Below are 24,011 nucleotides of genomic sequence, written 5' to 3' on the forward strand. Positions count from 1 at the left end.
CTTTCCTAACTACAAAGACTGGATAACATCCTTCTCTATGCATGCCCTTTGTGTTGAATGTATCTTTACACAAAATTGCTTATTTAATCATCTATAATTACTTGTTTAATGGGCAACCCACTAGAATGTAAACTTCATGAGGGCAGGATCTATTTTGTCCATACCTGCCTGCCTGTCTCCTCAGCACTAAATAAAACCAAATAAATAACCAAAGCACCACTTGTTCACATACGGTGCACACATAGGAAGTTTAACCAACTACCTTAATGAGGAAGGGGTCATATTTTATATCCTCATTGTACCTAGACATAACCGTTTTTGACTGATTCTTGCTATTAAAAGGGAGAGCTGAGTTCATTTGGAAGAAAATGAAGATTTCATGAATGAACAAGGATGCAAGACACTTTCTGAAGCCCTAAGTCACTCCTGTAAATACTCAAAAGAGAATATGATCAACCTGAATATCAACATCAGCATCAACATCAACAAAAACACCAGATATACAAGTCCGTCCAGAAATATAACAGAAACTACTAAATTTCTATTATTCATTAGGCATTACTCTAGATGTTTGGGATACATCAGTGACCAAAACAAAGAAAAATTCCTCCTGATACAAAATGGAGTGTACATTCTTGGTCAGGAGAAATAAGTAAATTATATAATATTGTGAGCTTGTTAGTGCTAGAGGAAAAAACTGAAGTCCAGTAAGAGAAATTAAGAGTATATTTTCAAGTCAGGTGAACAGGCAGGCCTTCTTATGCAGGTAATATTTGATACACGTTGAGAAAAAAATTTTACTCTGAGAATGAGAGAAGTCAGCTTTGTGAGGGCAGTCAAATATTCTAGAAAATATTAGATCACATGTCTGAATGCAGAGGAAAACAAGGCTTGAATGAGTCAAGTGCATTAATAAGAGGAGGAGAAAGAGGACTTCTGTCTTGGACTTACAATTTAGGATTTAACTTTACAACAAAAGTAAACTATAGTTGCAACAAAATCAAAGAAAAAGTTATTTATTTGTTAAGAGAAGGCATTTTTAATAAAAAAAAATCAAGATATTTTATGATGAGAGAAGAATCTTACCATTTTTACTGATGTCGAGTTCTTTAAGATTAACTAAACTAGCAATAGTGGTTGGCAGATTTGAAAGGTCATTATCAGGAATACTTAGTTTTCGTAGAGCTTGACAGTTGAACAATTGCTGTAATAGAAAATAATAGTTAATTAGATCTCAATTTGGTTAAATTCATTCACAAACTCAGTAACAAAATTAAAGTCATCATCTTTATATACATAGTAGTAAAAGAGCTCCTTATAAAAGCCTCACGTTCTTCCATACTCAGCTTCTCAATTGTTTCTGAATGGCTTCCCATTACACTCCCATGTTAGTGCCTCTATTTTCTGCTACCCAGACTCAAACCCAAGATATTATATTTTGCCCTTTCTTTTACCACTCACATTCAGTGTGACACTGAATCCCCACCGACTGCTTTTTCTTTTAAGTAACTTCTAGAGTTGTCCCTTCTTTTCTATTCTGACAGCTACCAGGATTACCTCAGTTCTCCTTTTTCTGTGACCACATTAGATTTCATGAGTATCATTTTAATTTAATCACATCAAACAGTTGTTTATCTGAGATGCAAGAACTGCAATACCTGAGCTCACATTTCTTTTGGGCCCCCTCCCCCAATTATTTCATAAATATTTGGTACATGAGATATTTAACCTCTGATATTTGGTGAAAAAAATCACTTGTAATTCGTTCTGCCATCAGTCCAAAGTATTAGGTGGAAAAGAGCCAAGTGTTAAAGTAATAGGTGTGAAATCCAGCATGCTTATATTCACCGGTTGATGCAAATGCCTTAAAATATGAATTCTTCAACTTTACCCAAATAGGTCCAGGAAGGGGGTCAACAATCTGCATTTTTAACAAGCACATCAGTGACCTGGAAACTTTGACATAGGTGTTTGCATATCATATTTTAAGAAACCATAAATTAGATGGTTTTTCTCTGTCCAATTCATCTTGACTCCTGCCAGATATGAACAGCTGGGACAGAAATTTCTGATTCATTTCTGGAAGAATTATCTTAATGAGATCTTTTCTGTTTGACATTTCTAATTCTGTTTTGCTGAATTTCCACAGATGAAGTCTGGTATCCATGACTATGAAATTGGCCTACAGTACATTTAACTACCATTTGTTTTCACATGTAATTCATTATTTTTAGGCAAAAACAATGTAGCACATGGTTGTTATTTCTTAACTCATTAGTCTTTACAAAATGAATTGGGCTGATTGTTACTTAACATGAAATATGCAGTTTCTTACTTTGGGTCATGTTTGGTGCCTTACAAAGACTTTCTGCAACACTTCGTATAGTGTAGAATTAATTGTCAATATTTTAGATATAAATGTTACTGTTTCTTTTTATAAAACCTTAAAAAGAGAACTCAGATGCATACTTTGATGGATAGTTCCCACTATTAATTTTCCTTCTAAATAAATCGGAAAACAGATGCCTACACTCATGGTAAAAGTTAATTTATATTTATTCCAGTCTCTATCATTCTGTTATGACTATTACATCTATATCTGCAGGCAGTGTGGTCAGTTATAGATTCATAAATTTAAAAAATCAATTATCTTAGGACTGATTTTGGTAAAATTTACTAACAATTCTAGCCTGATTACTATTATATAACCATTTCAAGCCATGTTCATGCTAATGATTTTCAAAACACAATTTGTTTGTTATATAAATTTGCTTATCATCTCAACTAAATTCTGGAGTGTGTTCAAGAATTAATAGTCCCAGTATTAATAGTTCCAGTATTCTTTTTTAACTTTAAATGAAGTCACATCAGAAAGAAAAGACACAGAAACTTCTGAACAGCCTGTAACAAAAAGAATCCATGATCTCCTTGGTGTAGAAGCTAAGAATATGGTATTTGGAATCAGACTGATGTGTGTTCAATCTCGACTCATCTATTTACTACTGTGTAATCTTGGTCAAGTTACCTAACATCTTTGAACTCATCAGTTTCCTTGCCTATAAAATGAGAACAATACATTAGCTAACTTGAAGAATTGTTGAGAGAATTGTATGAATTAATACATTGATCAGTTCTAAGTCACATATTTTTTCACACATTAACATCTTTGATGATGGGAATGCATCCTACAGTCAGGAGTAAGTTATCATTTTTAGAAGTCTTTTTTACTTCCTTAATGGTACTACAATATTGATATGTCTCATAATCAATGGCCTTACGTTTGATGAAATACAGTGCTTGTGAAAATGTGAGACTGTGTTTGTCACATAGTAAAGTTTGATAGCTGTTAGCCATTATTAATATTTATGTACCAGATACAGAGGCACACCTATATAATATCTATCTATATATATATAAAATATATATAATAATCTCTATATATAATTATATATATTATATTATATATATCATATATATCATATATATGATATAATATATGATATATATTATATATGATATATAATATAAAATATATAATATATATATAAATCTATAATCTCTCTATATAAATCTATATATAATATAGATTATATATAATAATATATATAATATATATAATACATATAATAATATATATATGTAATTATATATAATATATATAATAATATACATAATAATCTATCTTTTACTTTTCTAGGTGATGGAGGCAGGAATCATGCCAGATCAACCTTGGTATTAACATGTTTCTTCTTTCTATACACCAAAGTGTCTGGTACAGTGTCCTGTACATAGTATATACTGAGGAAATATTTTTGAAATTATGCATAGATGATTAAAAGGCAGATAATGAGAGTGCTAAATACCAGCTGAGAGTAGTAGTTCACTGGATTGGAAGCTTCAGATAAAGGTAAACAGTCTCAAAGGAATCTAAATTTCATATATAAAACAGTGAATTCTTATAAACTATGATGTCTAAAAATTGGCAAAAAAAGGCATTTTTAACAGGTCTTTCAAGATTCAGGTTTTTAATTAAAATGAGGGATGATTATAAAATACCTATAATTCTTCATATAGTATAATTTGGCAAATAAAATTGATAGCCATTTTAATTAGAGTAAAACTGCTAGTGGTCATGGTAAACTTCTCAATGATTTTCAAAGACTTGAACTGAATTGAAGGCATAGTTATCCTGTCTTTCATTTGCTAATGGTATTTTACATTTCAAAAACAATACAATTGTTTTGAGTCTTAAAATATTTGTGTCCTAAAGTGCTCTTTTTTTCTGGAGCTAATGGAAGCAATTTAACTCTGAAGAAATTGGTTTGAGAAAAGTATATAATATAAATTACTGACTCCAAAGTAAACATTTAGAACTGAAACACAGCAATTAGGTGTCTTCTCTGAGAGCTAATACAAAGAAAAAAGCCTCAAAAGTAGAAAATAAGAATACATTTGGAGATAAAAATGTATATTCCAAAAGATTCCATTCATTTATTCATGAAAAACCATTTATTGATAATTGCTACAAACTAGACACTATACTAAGTACAGGGGAAACAACTACCCAGATTCTTTATACTTTATTATTCAGACATTAATATATTTTCATATTCAGCCATTAATGTACTTTAATATTCAGACATTTATTTAAGTTTTAATTCATTTAATTGAAATTAATGTTGGGACAAATATCAGTTGTAATGAAAATGCACAGGTAGGATATCTGCACCAGATTTTAAGGTTGATGGTGCTTGAGTTGATTTATGGAAGTATCTCTAGGAAAGGTGGATCACCAGAGAGCCACCGGAAGTTAGCCAGATGAAGGCTAAAGAGGCAATAATGTCATACCTTTGTTGAAACATCTAAAGATAATCCCAACTCAAGAATATGTAGCTCAAACTAATTTCAGATATTTGCTTGGTAACATGAGGAGATTTGAATCTTGGAGTGAATGGTCTGAGTCTACAGCATCTATATGCATCTAAAATATACTATTGAGTATCTATTATATGCTATGATTTGTCTTCAGCACTAAAGATAAAGGTATGAAAAGATAACAATTTATGTTTCAGAAATATGGTGAACTAAATATTGAAAGAGTAACCTTTTGGTACAGCAAAACTACACACACTCACACTCACCCACTGCTTTATTGTATAAAATGAGCTCTGACTATAATTTGAGGCAATTCTTTGAATTCCAGAATAACAAGAAAATTAACACATAGACTTACATGAGTCTGGATTTAGCTTTCACTCTGGTAGTGTCTGTTGGCCCCTGATGGCTTAAGCCTGAGTTAAAGATATTGCAAGTGGAAGGATAGAAGACTGCTTGGAGTCTGAACAGAGTGGAAGATTGGCTTAGAGACCACCCCCAGTGAGTGAACTAGAAAAAAACTGGGTCTGCAAAGGGATTTAGCAGGGGATATGTGTATTTCTCAGTCTTGGCTTTGAGTAAAGTGTGAAAAAGGGAGAAAAGGAAGGAAGGGAGGGAGGGAGGGAGGAAGGAAAGGAGAGAAGGAGGGAGGGAGGGAAAAGAAGAAAGAAAGAAATGGAAAAGAATGAAGAAAGGGAGTGATACAGTTTGGCTGTGTCCCCACCGAAACCTCATCCTGTAGCTCCCACAATTCTCACATGTTGTGGGAGGAACCTGGTGGGAGGTTATTGAATCATGGGGGCAGGCCTTTCAAGTTAGCTGCATAAATTTGCATAAATCATGAGGAACTGAATATTAATCACCAAGACAATGGGGAAGATGTCTTCAGGGCACGTCAGAGACCTTTGTGGCAGCCTCTCCCACCAAAGACCCAGAGGAAAAAAATGGAGCCCTGGGCCAGGTCCAGGGTCCCCATGCTGTGTACAGAAAAGGGCCAATGCAGAGCTAGGGCCATGGCTTCAGAGCATACAAGCCCCAAGCCTTGGCAACTTCCATGTGGTGTTGAGCCTGCAGGGGCACAGAAGTCCAAAATTGGGGTTTGGGAACCACTGACTAGATTTCAGAAGATGTATGGAAAGGCCTGGATGCCCAGGCAGAAGTTTGTTGCAGGGGCAAGGCCCTCATGGAGAACCTCTGCAAGCCAGTGCAGAGGGAAATGTGGGGTCAGAGCCCCCACACAGAGTCCCTCCTGGGGTACTGCCTAGTGGAGCTGTGAGAAGAGGGCCACCATCCTCCATACTCCAGAATGGTAGGTCCTCTGACAGCTTGCATTGTGTGCCTGGAAAAGCTGCAGACACTCAATGCCAGCCCATGAAAGCAGCTGTACCCTGCACAGCCACAGGTGCAGAGCTGCCCAAGTCTGTTGGAGCCCACCTCTTGCATTAGCATGATCTAGATATGAGACATGGAGTCAAAGGAGATTATTTTGGAGCTTTAAAATTTCAGACTTGCATGGGGCCTGTTGCCTCTTTGTTTTGGTCAATTTCTCCCATTTGGAATGGTGGAATTACTCAATGCCTGTACGCCCGTTGTATCTAGAAAGTAACTAACTTGCTTTTGATTTTACAGTCTCATAGGTGGAAGGGACTTGTCTCATATGAGACTTTGGACTGTGGACTTTTGAGTTAATGCTGAAATAAGACTTTGGGGGACTGTTGGGAAGGCATGATTGGTTTTGAAATGTGAGAACATAAAATTTGGGAGAGTTCAGGGGCAGAATGATATGGTTTGGCTGTGTCCCCACCCAAATCTCATCTTGCAGCCCCCATAGTTCCCATGTGTTGTGGTAGGGGCCCAGTGGAAGGTAACTGAATCATGGTCTTTCCCATGTTGTCTACATGATTGTGAATAAGTCTCATGAGATCTGATGGTTTTTAAAAAGGGAGTTTCCCTGCACAAACTCTTCTCTTGTCTGCCATCATGTGAGATGTACCTTTTAGCTTCCACCATGCATGTATGGCCTCCCCAGCCACGTGGAACTGTAAGTCCAAAAAACCTCTTTCTTTTGTAAATTGCCCAGTCTTGGATATGTCTTTATAAGCAGCATGAAAACATACTAATACAGGGAGGAAAGGAAAGAAGAAAAAGATAAGAGGGATAAAAAAGAAAAAAAGAAGGAAAAGAATGGAAAGAATGAAGAACAGATAGAAATAGCAAAGGAATGAAGGGGGAAAGGGAAGGAAAGGAAGAAGGAAGGAAAGAAAAATAATAAAAAGACAGAGAAAGAGACAAAAAAACTCTTCTAGAAATTGCCAACCAGAAGCCTGACCTCTCTTGTGTTAGAGATTGGAATTCACAATATCTATGGGGCTTCTTTAAACCCAGTTGAGAGTTACAAGTGGTCCTGTGTTAGTATTGCCCCAAGTGCCAGGTAGAAGCACATACGAATCTCTGCCAAAGAACACAACTTCAAAGTTAGGTCTTTGCCTCACAAATAACATTGCAATAATATAAGATCATTTAAAAAAATCACTAAATATATAATAAAACAATTGAATTGAGTGAGATGCTACAGAAAAACAAAGAATCAAGCCTGCAGATGGTGCAGATAATAGAATTATAAAACATAGAATGTAAAGTAAATTCATTTAATATGTTTAAATAAATAAAAGTAGGATTTAAAAGACTGCCTAAATGACATGGAGGACAGGGTAAGAAGGTCTTTTTGGAATTCTGAGAAAATGTAGAAAATAAAATGGGTGAGGTAGCAGAGGAATTTCAGAATTGTTAGAAGGTACCCATATTCTGATTGAGCAAGCCCAACAAATTCTAAGCAAGATAAGTTAAAAAGGTATCTACATCTAGACTAACATGAAATTTTAGAGTATCAAAGGTAATAGATCTTAAATGTTGTCAGAGAAAGATTATTTTCAAAAGACCAAATATTAGGACTGTCTTCTCAATAACAACAATTAAAGCAGCAATTCATTAGATGTAATCTCTAAAGTATTGAGAGTAAATAATCTTATATTTACAGTTATTTTTTTAATAAGGGGAAAAATAAGTTTTTCAGACAAAACAGAGTTTACTATCCAGTGACTACTCAAGCAGCTGTGAAAATATATATATATATATATATGTCTTTTTAAAAAATTACTTCAAATTTTAACTGTTTTCTAAAAGCTTTAAGACCCTTATTGTAGATTAGAAAAGATATTTTTTTAATAAGAAAAAAAATATATGACCCAGAAGAGAGGTTGGAGTGGCAGGAAATAATATTAATTAAAACAAAAACATAAAATATATGTGGCTACATCTAAACATTGACTACATAAAACAGTAATGAAATGGATAATTGTTAGATTGAAAAATCAATGTAGGACAGAAGTTCTGAACAACAAAAGCATGTATGTCAGGAGAAAAATAATTGGATTACAAACATTGTCAGATTTTTCTAGTGTTTGGGAGGAAGGCAAAGATGCTGATTAACTTTAGATCAAAGTTAAATCTTCACGTTAAGTCAAAGTGGTATGTTCACATTTCTAGAATAACAAATTAAAAAAATGGAAATAAAGTACATGATTTCTAGTTGGTAGGGACAAAATAAATCGAAAGAGATAAAGAAGGGGAAAATACTTTAACAAATATAATGGAAAAAATAAAAGACTCAGAAGTAGCAAGACAGATAAGAATAAAGAATAGAGTGAAATACATTAATACAAATACATTAATAATTGCCATGAGTAAATATAGATTAATTTCTCCAATTAAGAAACAGACTATCAGAGTGGATTAAAATTAAAAACAAGCAATTTATATGTTGTTTAACAGTGGTGCACCCAAAACTTGATGAAAAGTCATAAAACTGTCAAAATTAACTAAAAGAAAGTTTATGCAGCAATACTGATTTAAAGCCAAATATATTACTATAGAGAGAGTGACCATATAATGATAATGACTTCAGTTCACCAGGAAAATATAACGATTATAAATTTACCTAGTATCATAGCATGAATATATTTAAAGGAAAATCTGACAGATCTTCAAGGAGATATTACAAAACTATTATCATAGCAGGATAGTTTAACACATTTTTCAGTAATTGACTAAAAAACAGACAAAAATTTTAAAAAGTTATAGAAGAACTAATGGCTACAATTAATAAGCTTGTTCCACAGGACAAACATAGAACACTAAGCTTAACTACTACTATTTTACAGAAATGCATATAAAAATTTACAATTGATCATGTACTAGATGTAAAGGAAGTCTCAACAAACACCAAAGAATTCATAACAAAAAGACCACATTCTTGGTCAGTTATGCAATTAAGTTATAAGTTTGTAACTAAAAAATGACTTTAAAAATGTTTATATTGTGATATATATTTACAAACTAAAATTTAATAACTCATGCACCAAAGAAGAAATGATAAAGGAGATTATAAAACAATTAAATAATAAAATATCACATAACAGAAATGCTATAATATAGCTAGAATAATTGGTGGTAAATGTGTAGCCTTAAATGGTTGCATTCGAAAAGACAAAGGCTGAAAATGAATGAGTTAAGCATGCAACATAGGAAAACAAACAAAAGTTCAGCAGAATAAACTCAAAGAATGTAGAAGGGAGACAACAGTTAGGAAAGCGATCTGTTCCACAGCAATGTGTGGAGCAGGGAGGACACAGGAACTGAAGCAAGCAGCAAACTGTGAGCTCCTCAAGGAGAGGAACCATGTCTTTTGCAAGTAATTGTATTTATTATTGTTTTTGTCTTCTTAAATTTCTTCCTGTGGAATACACATACAAAAGAGTATATGAAGTATGTATTTTTTAAAATTATGATAATAAAACAAAGACCCATATTTCTCAATCCAGTTGAAAAAAGTTCCCCTGTGCTCCTCCTAATCATATCCCTTTGTCTTCTACCTGCCTCCACTGAGAGGCAACCAATATCTTGAATTTGATTTTATTAATTCCCTCACTCCTGTCTATACAACAGGTTTAATAATCCTAGAATTATATATTGTTTGGATTTGTGTGTTTATATGGATGGAGTAATACCGTATGTTTCCACCTGCAACTTTCCTTTTTCATTGATACTGTTATTAACAGTATTCAATGTTGACGTATAAAATGTATTAATTCGCCTTCACTGCTTTATGCTTCATATTACACAACTTTCTTATACATTCTATTGTTCATAGCTTTTGCGTTATTTCCCATTTTTTCTCTAACATGAGCAATGCTGTTAAGAACAATCTAATATACATCTGCTGGTGCACATACACAAAAGTTGGAGAGTAAAATTATTTACTTTTTTTCTAAATGTTTTAATGCTTTGATATGACCTATCTGAAATTTATTTTTGAGAATGATGTGAAGTAAGGATTCATTCCTTTCCCCTTGTAGATGACCAGTTATTCCAGTTCAAGCGATTCTCCAGCCTCAGCTTCCCAGGTAGCTGGGATTACAGGCACTCACCACCACACTCAGCTAATTTTTTGTATTTTTGGAGAGATGGGGTTCCGCCATGTTGGCCAGGCTGCTCTTGAACTCCTGATCTCAGGTGATCTGCCCACCTCAGCCTCCCAAAGTGCTGAAATTATGGGTGTGAGCCACTGCGCCCAGCCTCCAGCATCATTTTTTAAACGTGTATTATTCCTCCACTGGTTTGCAAGACAAACTTTTTGTATATCTGATTTCTACTTAAGTGTGGATTAGTTTCTGGACTTTCTATTTCTAGCCTACTGGTCTATTTGTCTAGCCCTCTCTCATTCTAGCCGGGTCACCAGAATTCTGTGATTTCAATTTGTGCTTTTCTTTAAAAATGGGAAAGAAATGCGAGAGAATGCCTGGAGAAGGAAGAAACACTTCAACTATTTTTAGACAGAGGGGTAGTTTTCTGAGTAGAAGATAGGGATGTGGAGGTAGGGAAGATTGGAAAGTACAGAGAAGCCCAAGAGGCTGTATATGAAGGAAAGGCTCAGAAGCATATTCAGAATGGCAGCAACAACAAAAAGCAAGTGGCTGTATTCTAAACTGTGTGGAAAGGAATGAAAAATGAAGATTTTAGCCAGAATGTAAAAGACTATAAGGGTCTGAGCTTTATCCTGTTGGAAGTGTTTGGACGGCCATTTTTTACAATTATGAGTTAACCTTTCAGTTGCTATCTCCAGAAAAATGTTTATGAGAACACACATATGCACACGTGCATGCATCCATCCACAGAAATACACATATTTGCAACCAATTTTAGGGAACTTGCAAACCACCTGAAGCCCAGGTATGGATCTGCGGGCTAGGTTACTGGCCACTCTGAAAGGAAGTGATGGCATATTTCTTCGAAAAAAGCAAATGTGATTAGGTCCATCTTCTCATAATTTTTCAGTAGTTGTCTGCTCTCTTCAGGACAATCCAAATTCCTTAATGTGGTGTTCAAGGCTCTTTGCCTCTCCAATTTCTCATCTTGCCATTCCCCCTTTCCCCTGTCCCTTCTCATACCTCCCCTCTGCTATCCTGCGTCACCACATGTCTAGCCACATTCAGCAGCTGTGTTTCTGCACCTGCTGTGTTCTTTCTTGACTTTGCAATTGCCAAGTCTCCAACTGGAGCTCTTTTCCACTCCACCCTATCCCACCTCCCCTCTTTTCCCTTGTTCAAGTTCCAGGTCATAGATTAAGACTGGTTTACATGTTCCACCTGCATGCTTTTGTAACATTCTGTACATTTATACCTATTGAAACTTGGATGTCCAAGTTGTGTGATTACAAGACTGTAGTGCAGTTTCTCTAGTTCCTGTAGTATGGAAAGTGTGCAACACAATGCTTGGCACATTGTACCTTCTCAGTAAATGGTTATTCTTTCATGAATATTCTACGTAGGAGAGTGGCATAATAGCAAGGTAGTCACCATTTTTTGTGTGGCTTTTACATAGGTGCAAGTGACTAAACTACACTTTGAAGCACCTATATTGTCTCAACTCACAACAATGTTGTAAAGAAGGTATTATTATCCTTATTTTGTAGATGAGAAAACTCAGGAGGTAACTTTTACAAGATCATATTGCTAGCAGGTGCCAGAGCTAACATTCAAAATTAGTTCTGTGTGGGTACAAAGCCATTTTTTTTTTTTTGAGATGGAGTCTCACTCTGTTGCCCAGGCTGGAGAGCAGTAGTATGATCCCAGCTCACTGCCATCTCCACCTTCCAGGTTCAAGAGATTCTCCTGCCTCGGCCTGCTGAGTAGCTGGGAATTACAGGTGCGTGCCACCATACCCAGCTAATTTTTTATATTTTTGGTACAGATAGGGTTTTGTCATGTTGGCCAGGCTGGTCTCGAACTCCTGACCTCAAGTGATCCACCTGTGTTGGCCTCCCAAAGTGTTGGGATTACCATGTCTGGCCACAAAGCCATTTCTATATGAGCACACTATTACCTCTGAATTATCAGATCTGAGCTTTGGAAAGATAATGGTGAGAACTGACAACAGTTGATGGCTTCCTGGGAGGGGAGAATGGATAAGACAAGGGAACCAGTGAGCCCTCACAATGGTTGCAGGTCCCAGGAGAATTACAGAAGACTGAGACTCAACAACCGTCTACTGACAGAGAGGAGCTTAGAGAAAATATGGGTATATGTTACAGCACTTTGTGGTTAGTGAAGTGCCATATAAATGCAAAAATCATAATTTGGATCAGCATTTAACATCTTCATACTCATGCCTGGAAAATTAAGAACATTATAAAAATGGCATAAATGTAGACGACTATATCTCAAACATAGTTTGGTTTCTTACAAAAAATAAAATAAGCTGTATAGTTTTTCACCACAAATAAAAAAGTATTAGTTGTGCGCGAATTTTCAAAAGATAAATCCTTTTCCTGAAAAGCTTTATATTAAATCATAAATATTTGGTGAGAGGGTTATTGATGTCATATGCAGGCGCATGTAGATTTCCCCAGGGAAAAAAATGATTGTCTAATGAGTTAGCATCACTGAATTGCTGGTTTCTTAGAAGTTCTTCATTTGAATCCCTTTAAAGATATTTAGTTCATTTGAAAGTTGTTTCAAAGAAATAATTATATCATGCATACTGTAATAAAATGTTTTAAAATTCTTTAGTTTAAAACAAGTGTTAATAGTTATTTTTTGTTAGAAAAGAGCCAACTCAGTAAAAAAGAGAGTAAAAATGGTTTTATATACATACTTGGTGAAATTGTAAGCTTCCAATTGTGACATTCATTTACCTTTCCTTTCCTTCCCTTTTTTTCTCCCTCCCTTTATCTCTCCTTTTTCCTTTCCTCCTCCCTTCTCCCCTATCCATTTCCCTTCCCCCTAAACTGCTTGTGTTCAGTGAGCACCTCTTGAACATCTACTCACTGACAGGCACAGAGCCAGGATTCAAAGATAAACAACAAAGAATCCCCTTCCTCATGTATACAGCCAACTAATGGTTATAAATAAGATTCAATGTAATAAATACTATAGCAGAGATAAGGCTCTGCACAGCACATTTTATTCCCAAAGAAATATCGCTAGACTTTTTTCCTTGATTTAGAGAATTTAAACACATGGATTTTTGTGCTTTAAGAAACTATTCTGTACTACTGTCCCACACTGATATCTGACCCTCAAATATTCATATACGGGGTAGTGACTTACTCATATTTTTGTTTTTAAGAAACAGCTATGAACAGACAGGCAGGTGGGAGAATAGAAAACCTTCAGATGAAAAATAATGAGTCTTCATTAAGGCACTGTTGGTAGAAGTGAGCAGAGTGACACAGCTAAGAGGAGAAATCATTAACAGTTGGTGCCAGCAGTGCACAGGCAAAGAAGAGAAGATGCTGTAGTCAAACAAGACTTTAGGGTCCCTAGTAGTAGTAATGGTGTTGGGTTGGTAGGGTAGGTATAATGCTGGACAAGTGCTGATAGTATCAAGTAAGATTGGAGCTACAGGAAAAGGAAACAATTATAATTCTTTCTAGTACATTTTAGCAATACTGAATGTGCTGCAGAGAAGATCTCTTTTATTTCTTTCATAAAGGTGGTGACTACAATAAATACCCAGGCATTTTATCCTAGAAAACAGTAAATATCACTGCTGTTTTTAAAATACAGATCTTTTAAACAACAATTTGTACAAAGAAGTGTTGAATCATTTTTCCCTTTGGAAGAGCAAGGTTATTTTAATGTTTGTCATTGTCTCACAAGGAAGGGATTATATCTGTTTTATTGGAATAACCGCTATTGCTTTGAGTGTACAAGGCATAACCATACCTACTCTATTCAAGAATAATTTGCATTAAAACTTTTAAAATGAAAATGTTATTTAACTTACATATCCTTGAGTACTTTATGTGATGGTAGCAAGCTAATAACACCCAGAATGAAACAGAAAAATGTGAAAGCTGGACACAGGGAGGGGAACATCACACACTGGGACCTGGAGGGTGGGGGCCTAGGGGAGGAATAGCAGGGGGTGGGGGGATTGAGGAGGGATAGCATTCGGAGAAATACCTAATGTAGATAACGGGGCGATGGATGCAGCAAACCAGCACCATGGCATGTGTATACCTATGTAACAAACCTGCACGATCTGCACATGTACCCCAGAACTTAAGGTATAATAAAAAATAAATAAAAGCATAGCTTTAAATGTTCTTAATTTCAACACAGCTTCATTATTTCTAGGTATTTGGGGTAAATTCCTGATATCTCTATTATGCTAAAGACAAGGGATATGTGTGTATGAGCATGCTTGTTCATAGATGTGCCTCTGAAGGCAGGGTCCCTTTGTTGCTTTTTAGTAATTAGTGATTGGTAAAATTTTTGTTAATTGACCTAAGGAAATACTGGCTCTGTCTATAGAGTGATCAATGTGGTACATGAGCAACTAGGCTGAATGGCATTAATCTAGGGTTCCATGATAGCATAAGCTGGTTTGTGTATGTATCTGTATATACCTGTGTATATTTGTTTTTGCTCTTCTATGCCCTGATCAGCTGTGAGGGACAAAAGGTCTAACTTTGCTGACTAGCTCTGCGAGAACATGGCTCATGGTATAACTGGAGGTTTTTCTCCACTGTTAGTGATAATAAGCAGATTATAAACTTTGGAATCAGATAGACCTGGATTTGAATTCTGACTCCACCCATACTTAGCCACATTACTGGGCTAGTCCCATGTTCTTTAACTTTCCATTTCTAATCTAAAAACCCAGTAGATTGTGCTCTAGTCTTGCCTTCAGCAATGCACTTCTACCACCAGGTGCACCTCCCTGACTCCCAGGCAAAGCAGGATTGGTTATCTCTCTACTGTGTTTTCATACACTCTTTCATATATATTTCTGTAACTCACTGTTACAAAATTATAAGTATTTATAATAAATATTTAGTGAGAAGCTAGCTTTGGACTAAACGCTATACTACTTCCCATGGAAACAAAGATTAAATAGACATAGTTCAGTATTCTGGTAGGGGAGGCAGATACACATTAGTGTCTTTCTTATTCACCCTTGTTTCCCTGGAACAGAGTAAGCATTCAATAAATATATATAGAATGAATAATTGCCATAGGTTTGGCAAGTACAACTTTGGACTCGTATACACGGTAATATGGAGGCACAGAGGAGAGTGGAACAACTGTGCCAGAGAGTGAATGATGAAGGCCGTGGGAAGAAGTGACAGTTGAGATGAATCAAAGTAGCATGCCAGACAGAGGAAGCAGCATGAACCCACAGGCAAGAAAAACTTTTGTGTTTCAGGAATACTTTCTAAGAGAACAGAAGCAGCAAGAGATTGCAGAAATAGGCTAAAGCCAGACTACAGAGGCCTCATTTCACCATTCAGTGCTATGTTGCATGGCTTTCCCCCCCTGAATTTAGACAGGTAACTTCCTTAACTTAGGTTATAGTCTGGTCATATTTATATCTGGAATGGGTTACTGTTGGCTGTGTAAGGAATAAAATGGGGGAAAAACGCTGGTTTAAGATAACAGTAAGGAGACTATTCCATTAGTTGGCCATGAGATGAAGGTCTGACAAAGTCTCCAGCCACAGAATGGAGAGGTGAGATAGATTAAAGAAATATTTAGTTAGTAATATCTTGGCTGTTGATTTGATGTGGAAGCTGAACAAATACAAAGAGTAAAAGTTGACTGTCTTGGTAATCGAACTGAATGGATAGTCGCCAACTGAAACAGAATACAGGACAAGGGACAGGTGTCAATTGGGAAAATTACACTTATTGTTAATATTCAAGTAAGTCCAGCAAGCATGTACAAGTTTGAAGATTGAGAGACTGGGCTGAGCTGGCATTGGAGATTTGTGAGTCTTCACTATGGCACTGAGAATATGAGAATAGATGAAGGTGATAACACAGAGAGAACAGAAAGATCAAGGAGTTTTCCCCTCTACTCCCCTAAAGTTGGCATTGTAAAAGATACAAATGACACTTTATTGCCTGGTCACATAGATTATACAGTTCTTGCCTTTCTTGGCCTCCCAATTCCATTTAACGATGTCATCCCTCCTTTCTGAGAACACTGCATTCTGCTATCCCTGACTTCATTCTTCTAAAGAGAGTTCCTCCTGCTGTTGACATCCCCCATGCCCTGACTCTGTGGGCCCTGGCTCTGCCCGATGCCTTTCAAGTGTTACGAGTTCCTCTGTAGGCTGGTGGCAGTGTTCACTGGTGTTGACCATAGCAAATGTCATTCATGTTAATGAGTAAGCACATACTACAAGCGTTTATCAGTCAGCTCTTCATTGTTTGGGGGTCTTGGTTGAAAGCCTATTTAAGGTCACTCACACACAGGAAAGACTCCATTGAGGGCCATGGGAAATTCACCATAAATAATCTCAAAAAAGAGGAAACATCTTTAATTCGTCCACTTAAAATTTAAAGAAAACAGAAACTTAACTGTCTGGGCAATAAATGTCACACCCCCACACTCCCACACCCACACCAAAATGAAAAATCAATAGCAAGGTAGTGAGGTTGCATTGTTACCAGAAAAGCAAGAAGCAGTACAATGGTTTTAAAGTAAGAGACAGAATATTGGTGTTTCCTCTAATCTCTGCCTGGTTGAGACTTAACTCACTTAGTGCTGTTTCAGGTTCATTATGGAAGCAACAAATTGCCTCTATGCATAGAAGGGATACATATCTCTAGTATTTTATTAAAAATGTATTTCCATACACATTTTGAAAGAAAAAGTATCTGCAAAATATTATTTTACTTTCTAACACTGTTAATTTAGAATAGAAGATAACTTCCTTTCTGGAAAGTATAACTATTCATTTCTCATTTTATAGAGGCCAGCTTTTTTGTATTCTTTACTGTATTGCAGCTCATAGCAATTACTGTCATTTGTTGAAAGGTTATGTTTTGCAGACACCATACTCACATTTCATATATATTATGCTATATAACAGTGAAGAAGAATTACCACAAGGTCAGTAGATGATAAAAATAAGACATGAGTTAGATACTCTTTCAAGGTAGAGGCTATATTCTCCACTTTACATAGGAGAGAAACTGAGGCTGATAACCTTCCCCAAACTGGGATCCAAATTTAAGTCTGTCCAACTCTAAGTTTCTAGTGGTTTTCCCTACACAAGACATTTCACTTCAGGCTGCTCTTTGTCTCTGTAGTTAGAGGCTCTTCTGGGATTTTGGAGCTGACCTTTGAAATTAAATAATACCAGCTAGAAGGCAATAAGGGTGAGCTTACATTATTCATATCCTTGGATTTGTTTCTTTCCCATCATTTCTCAGAATCTGGGGAACTGCTCATTATCTCTGAAGTCTAGTCCAGGGTCTCCTAAACTTTTCCACCACAGTATTTCTAACAACAGAATACAGCAAACATGATTTTTAATCTTCACGATTCAGATGAATTTTGCATTTGATTCTGTAACCTATTCATAATTCTCTCTTAGAAATCATTTAATTAATTGTCGTTATAGAAAGAAGCAGTACATGTTTGCTACAGTAGATCCTGACTTCTGGCCTTATATAGCTCTGCTAATTTTTGAAAGCAAATGTCCATAAATGAATTTTACATGTGACTAGAGGTCAATTCTATGCAAGATCAGCTTCATAATCTCTATGAAGTAATCCTACATTTCTGTAACAAGTTGAGAATGGCCTGACTTTCTAAGAGTAGCTGGTCAAGAACTGGATCTCAAAGTGGTTCTAAATCAGAGAGGGCATTCTACCAATGTGGAAATTTGGACTCACTTCTAGAATGAAATCAGCCTTTTAGAGTTGATGGGGGATTAATTCTAAAGGATATAACAAACCGTCAAGTCACATACTAAAAATTCATCTGGAAATGAATAATATTAAAACATGTAATAACCAAGTAACAACTATTAAAAGAAGTAGTGAAAAAAATAGCATAAATCGACACATCTTATGAAGTTACATTTTTACTTCATTTAATTCGTTCAAATGATGTTTTATAATATGCTTGTGCTCTGGTCATATATTTTTATTACTGTGGCTTTCATAAGACACATCGATAAATCATTTTCAAAAGGAAGTACTATTTTATTGTCAGATTTGGTCAGCTCTACCAAAGGCCTAATCCTTTGTTTTTCTCTTTTAGCTCAATTCTCTTTTTATCTTCAAAATTTTTAAATAAAAATATCTCAGTTCTTTTTCCTCTTCTTCACATCCCACAATCTCTCTTCCAGAGGTGGTTGCTTTCAACTCTTTCAGCTATTACTTCTTGTATTTTCTTCCACATTTCTAAAGACACGGATGTATTTCTTTGTCTCCTTCTATCAATTGTAGAGATTGTGTATTTATTTCATATTATGATATCTGAAAAATCATATTATCTGTCACCACAAAAGCCACCATCAGTCTTTTTCCTCATCTTCCCAGCATACTTACATCCAAATCTCAGGTTAAATCAGTAGTAAATGCTGACATTAATAATGTGGATTTGTACCCTGTGTTTGTTTTACTCATAAAAGTTTTTTAAACATAAATGTATATGTATATTTAAGGCATGTAACATGATGTTACAGAATACACATAGGTAGTAAAAAGGCTACTATAGTGAAGTAAATTAACGCATAAATCACCTCACTTATCTTCTCCTTGTTTCCGTGGCAAGAGTAGCTAAAATCTCATTTAGCATGAATTTTATATACAGTACAGTTTTATTACCTATAGTTCTCATGCTGTAAATTAGATTTCTAGATTTGTTCATCCTATGTATATGCTACTTATAAAAGTTTTTTGTTCGTGAAGTGGCCTCATTTTTTAGCTTTTCTGTACATTTATCCTTAATTTTCTCCAAATGCTCAAAAAGCTCTGTCAAATGCCAAGCAATTATATTTCTAAACCTAAAGCACATCAGATAGTGGCTAGGTCCACATTTTACTCTAGAGCAATTCACTCCTGTGCCCTTTAGAGCCGGCTCCAGCATGGGAAGACTGCTCTCTCAATGTGATGCACACCTGGCTTTTGTAAGATATTCCTTTACTGCTTTCTTGAACTGGGCTCTGTTCCCTGGATTCTATGCCTCCCTTCTTTTGGCTTACACAGATACACTGTAGAAGAAACCCAAGAGTCACACGTGACTCACTTGCCTTTTCCCCCAGCATCAAGATGGCCAGTTCAGTAAAGTTTGCCTTCTAAAAACCTCTCCAAACTCTATCCTTCAAATCTATCTTCAGGGTCACCACCCTGGGACAGGCCACTTTTTTTTTTAAGAGATCAGGTGTTGAACTGGGTGTGGTGGCTCACGCCTGTAATCTCAGCACTTTGGGAGACTGAGGCGGGTGGATCACGAGGTCAGGAGTTTGAGAGCAGCCTGACAAACATGAAACCCTGTCTCTACTAAAAATACAAAAATTAGCCAGGCATGGTGGCATGCACCTGTAATCCCAGCTACTTGGGAGGCTGAGGCAGGAAAATCACTTAAAACCTGGGAGGCGGAGGTTGCAGTGAGCTGAGATGGGGCCAGTGCACTCCATGCTTCAGCCTGGGTGACAGAGTGAAGCTCCATCTCAAAAAAAAAGAAAAAGAAAAAGAGATCGGGTGTCACTCTGTCTCTCAGGCTGAAGTATAGTGGTGTGATCACAGCTTACTGCAGCCTTGAACTCTTGGGCTCAGGTGATCCTCCTGCCTCAGACTCCCCAATAGCAGGGATAACAAGTGCAAGCCACCATGTCCAGCTCTATTTTCTAGTTGTATAACCTTTAGTACATTCTTTAAACTCGTGCTTTAGGGTTCTTAAATTTAGTAAGGATAACAAAACCTATTGGGCAGGTTGTTCTGAGGACAGAAAAGCTATTGCATATGAAATGCTTACCACAGAGGAGATGATCAATTAACATTTGTTGCAATTCCTGCCTTCTTAGCTGTTCATTTGTGTTTTCAGTTTATTTTGCTCCAGGCATATAAGCCAATATAGGAGACTTTAGCAGAACCTGTCTTTGGTATCTGTTTCTCAACTACCCACCACTTTAAGAAGAAACTTTATAAAATACAGATAATTTATACATTTAAGGCCCTCAATTCCTTTTATAAATGATATTCCTCTTTACAGTAATCCCAAATTTCATGTACCCCACTCTCTCACCCTCCCGGCATGTTGTAAAATTGCCACTTTCCATCCTTTCATCTCACTGATTCCCACATTTCTTTCACACATTGGAACCTCTATATTTTGAACCAAACTTCAGCATCCATCATGTCCCTCAAGTCCTCCCAACCATCATCATCTGCACCCATATTTTCTTCTTCCTCTTTCATTACAATGAATGAAGTATGTCTATTTCTCCCCTTCACACATTCCAAGGAACTCATATCCTTTTGCCTTCAGGTCTTTGCTCCTATAATTATTCCATCAATTTCCTGCCTCTAGTTTCTCCCCCTTTCTTCTTATTTAATTCTGGTCGTGTACAAATGTGCCTTCATGTCACTGATCTTAAAACAAAACAAAATGTATTTCGACCTCATGCACTGCTCTAGCTGATCCCATTTTTCTGCTTTCCCTAACAACAAAACATTTTCAATAGAGGTGTTTATATTCACCATTGTCTCTTATATCAACTTGAAATATGTTTTTACTATAGTACTCTTATTAAGGTCACCGATGACTTCCATACTACCAAATACAATGGTCTCTCTTTTATCCTCTTAGCCAATCTCTCAGTTTATACTATCTTTTCTAAAAACACTTTCTGTGCTCTTCTTGGCATTCATGACAACATAAGTTTTCCTGTAACCTAAAAAACCCTTTCTTTTCTTGTTTCTTTTCCTCTTCTATCAATGCAACTCTTTCTAAATTTCCTTTCTGGTCCTAATCTATCTCTCAAATCCATTTCATTATCAAATTTTGTTAACTTTGCCTACAAAACTTAGTCTGAAATTCTTCTCCTTTTCTTCACTATCATCAGTCTAGTTGAAGCCAACAACCTCTCCTCACCTGAACAACTGCAATAGCCTCTAATCTCTTTGTCTCTGCTCCTGACTTTCCACAATGTATTTCCATTGCAATCAGAGTGGTATTTTAAAAATAGAAGTAATTTCATATCATTGTTTCTCTCAGAATTCCTCGTGTCACTTAGAATAAAATCTTAAGACCATTCCTAGCTTATCTGAACTTGTCTGATTTAGCCCCACTCTTTCTCCTGCAACCTGTCCCACCTACTTCTCCTATGGCAACTTGGACCACTCTTTCCTTCATTCTTTACACACCCTCATCTTCCTGTTCTGTAACTATGTCACACTCCTTCTTACTTTAGGGTGTCCCCTTTGCTTAAAATGTTCTTTCTCTGATGTTGCATGGTTAACCCCTCCCTGTCATTCAGAACTCAACACAAAAGACCATTTTTTAGGCATTTACTTCACTTTCCACCTCAAATAGCCTCCCAACAGTTCTCCTGCTTTATTTCCTTTTTCTTTCTTTTTTTCTTTTTATTAAAAAAAATTTTTTTTTGAGTTGGAGTTTGGCTTTTGTTGCCCAGGCTGGAGTGCAGTGGCCCGATCTCAGCTCACTGCAACTTCCACCTCCCAGGTTCAAGCAATTCTCCTGCCTCAGCCTCCCAAGTGGCTGGGGTTACAGGCCCCTGCCATCATGCCCAGCTAATTTTTTTGTATTTTCAGTAGAGAGGAGGTTTCATCATGTTGGCCAGGCTGGTCTCGAACTCCTGACCTCAGGTGATCTACCAACCTCACCCTCCCAAAGTGCTGGGATTACAGGTGGGAGCCACTGAGCCTGTCCCCTTGCTTTATTTTCATAATGGCATTTGCTATCACCTAACACTTTTATTTTAAATTGTTTGTTGATTTACATGCTCCTTTAACAGCAAGGTAGATTTTGTGAGAATAGAGACTTGTTGATCTTGCTTAATAATATATCTCTGGCACCCAGAACAATGCCTGCACATAATAGGTAATCAAGAAATGTTTGCTGAATGAACAAAAAAATCAATTGATAAATTTTCCTGAAATTTTGAGTTTTTTATATTATTTCTCAAAAACTGGCAGTAAAAGTCAGAAAATTTGTTGTTGAATCAGATTTTAATGAGTTTTGATATTTGGGTAAAGGTTGGAAATAAATGATGGCATGAGCAAGTCATCTTACTCATTATACAATTGTAAAAGATTATAAAACTGTTCAAAAAATGACTTGGATACTATAGATGTCAGTTTCTCACTGACTCACATAATTAAGAGTTGCTGATACTATAAATTTTTAAATAACAAGACATTTTAAACAAAAAGGAAAATCAGAGTAAGCAAAAATAATTTACTATTTCCTACATTCAAACTATGCTTTTGCTAATTTGTCCTTCATCTTATTCTTCCTTAGAACTTTAGAGAGTTCACCTACATTATTTATTTATTAAAATAAATAACTGTTCATTTAAATGCCAAAATAATTCCAATTAAAAAACAGATTTGAAAAAAAGATGCTAAAAGAGATTAAACAGAGCCAATTTTTCTATTATTTATGTATCACATATGCATATATGTGAGATAGTTTTATTCTGGATGTAGTTTTATATATTCAGAAAAATTGTATACATTTGGTGCTGGGGGAAAAATCATGCAACCTTGTTAGTTATAGGTTCTCATATTTCTGGAAACATTAATCGAAGAGTGGATATATGACTTATGTCAGGTGAATCTAAGTTTTCTACTGGAGGACAGAATCATGCACAAAGTCATTGTTGAGAAAGTGAGAAATTTTAAAAGGTCATTTTTTAAAACCTTTATTCAAACCCAAGATCTAAGGACAGCCCACCATAGATATAAGCCAAGGTTACAGGACATTCCCTGTTTATGAAAGACAAACCCTTAAGGGAGTTAGTGTTAACATGAAATTTTAAAGTGGGACAGCTTTATTAAACAAGTGGCAATGTTTTGTTCAACATTTGCAAGTTTAGACTATGTTAAGTCTAGAACAACACATTTCATATTTCTCAATCATAACAATTGTTTAGGAAGCAATTATAGTGATACAAGCAGTCTTTTCATTTCAAAAGATTCCTATTTAAGTAGAAGGAAAAAATAAAATAATCAATGATCATTCAAGTTTTGAAAAACCACGATCACAATTATGAAATAGCATTTCAAAATTTGTCACCCTAAGATCTTTCTTCCATGGCTCCTTTGATCGCATTAGACCTCTCACAAAATAAATAAGTGTCCTTGTTTTCAGATAATTTTACTTAAAGTTTTAAGAAAAACATGGCCTTGAACTAATATGTCTTAAGTTACAAATATCAGTGAATGAAAAGAAGCATGAATAAAATTGAAAGCATATAATATGTAGAATGTTGGAGGATGCTTTATTTTTGTTTATTTTGTCAGACACCTATTCCCCTTATTTCATTAGAACCTTGATCTCCCTTTTCATGACGTCCCTCATTGTACATTGTTGAGGCAGCAGGAATTTGAATCTTGAACTGTCATGGTTACATGGGGGTCTTTGCAAATTGCCATCTTCAGAAGATCAGCATTGTGTGGCCCAGACCATCGCTGTGCTGTGAATTCTGAGCAGCAGTTTAGAACTCTCTTGGTTCCTGTCCTTTTTCCATGTAAAGTTCTTTAGGCTCCTATTAATTATATGAGCCTGGCTATATTTCCAATAAATGTT

General features: G+C 35.9%; 1 protein-coding gene across 13 annotated transcripts in view; it reads right to left on the reverse strand.

Annotated features, from left to right (window-relative positions):
• The window catches only part of LRRC7 (leucine rich repeat containing 7), a 566,189-nt gene that overhangs the window by 324,428 nt on the left and 217,750 nt on the right, over positions 1-24,011 (reverse strand). For all 13 annotated transcript variants that reach the window (XM_032297103.1, XM_032297104.1, XM_032297099.1 and 10 more), the window contains one exon: positions 1,087-1,204. In XM_032297103.1, the coding sequence (XP_032152994.1) occupies positions 1,087-1,204 (118 nt within the window). The remainder of the gene's footprint in view (positions 1-1,086; positions 1,205-24,011) is intronic.

The sequence above is a fragment of the Sapajus apella genome, unplaced genomic scaffold (genome assembly GCF_009761245.1).
Source record: "Sapajus apella isolate SASKATOON/1434 unplaced genomic scaffold, GSC_monkey_1.0 scaffold36, whole genome shotgun sequence".
In the NCBI taxonomy this organism is placed as follows: domain Eukaryota; kingdom Metazoa; phylum Chordata; class Mammalia; order Primates; family Cebidae; genus Sapajus; species Sapajus apella.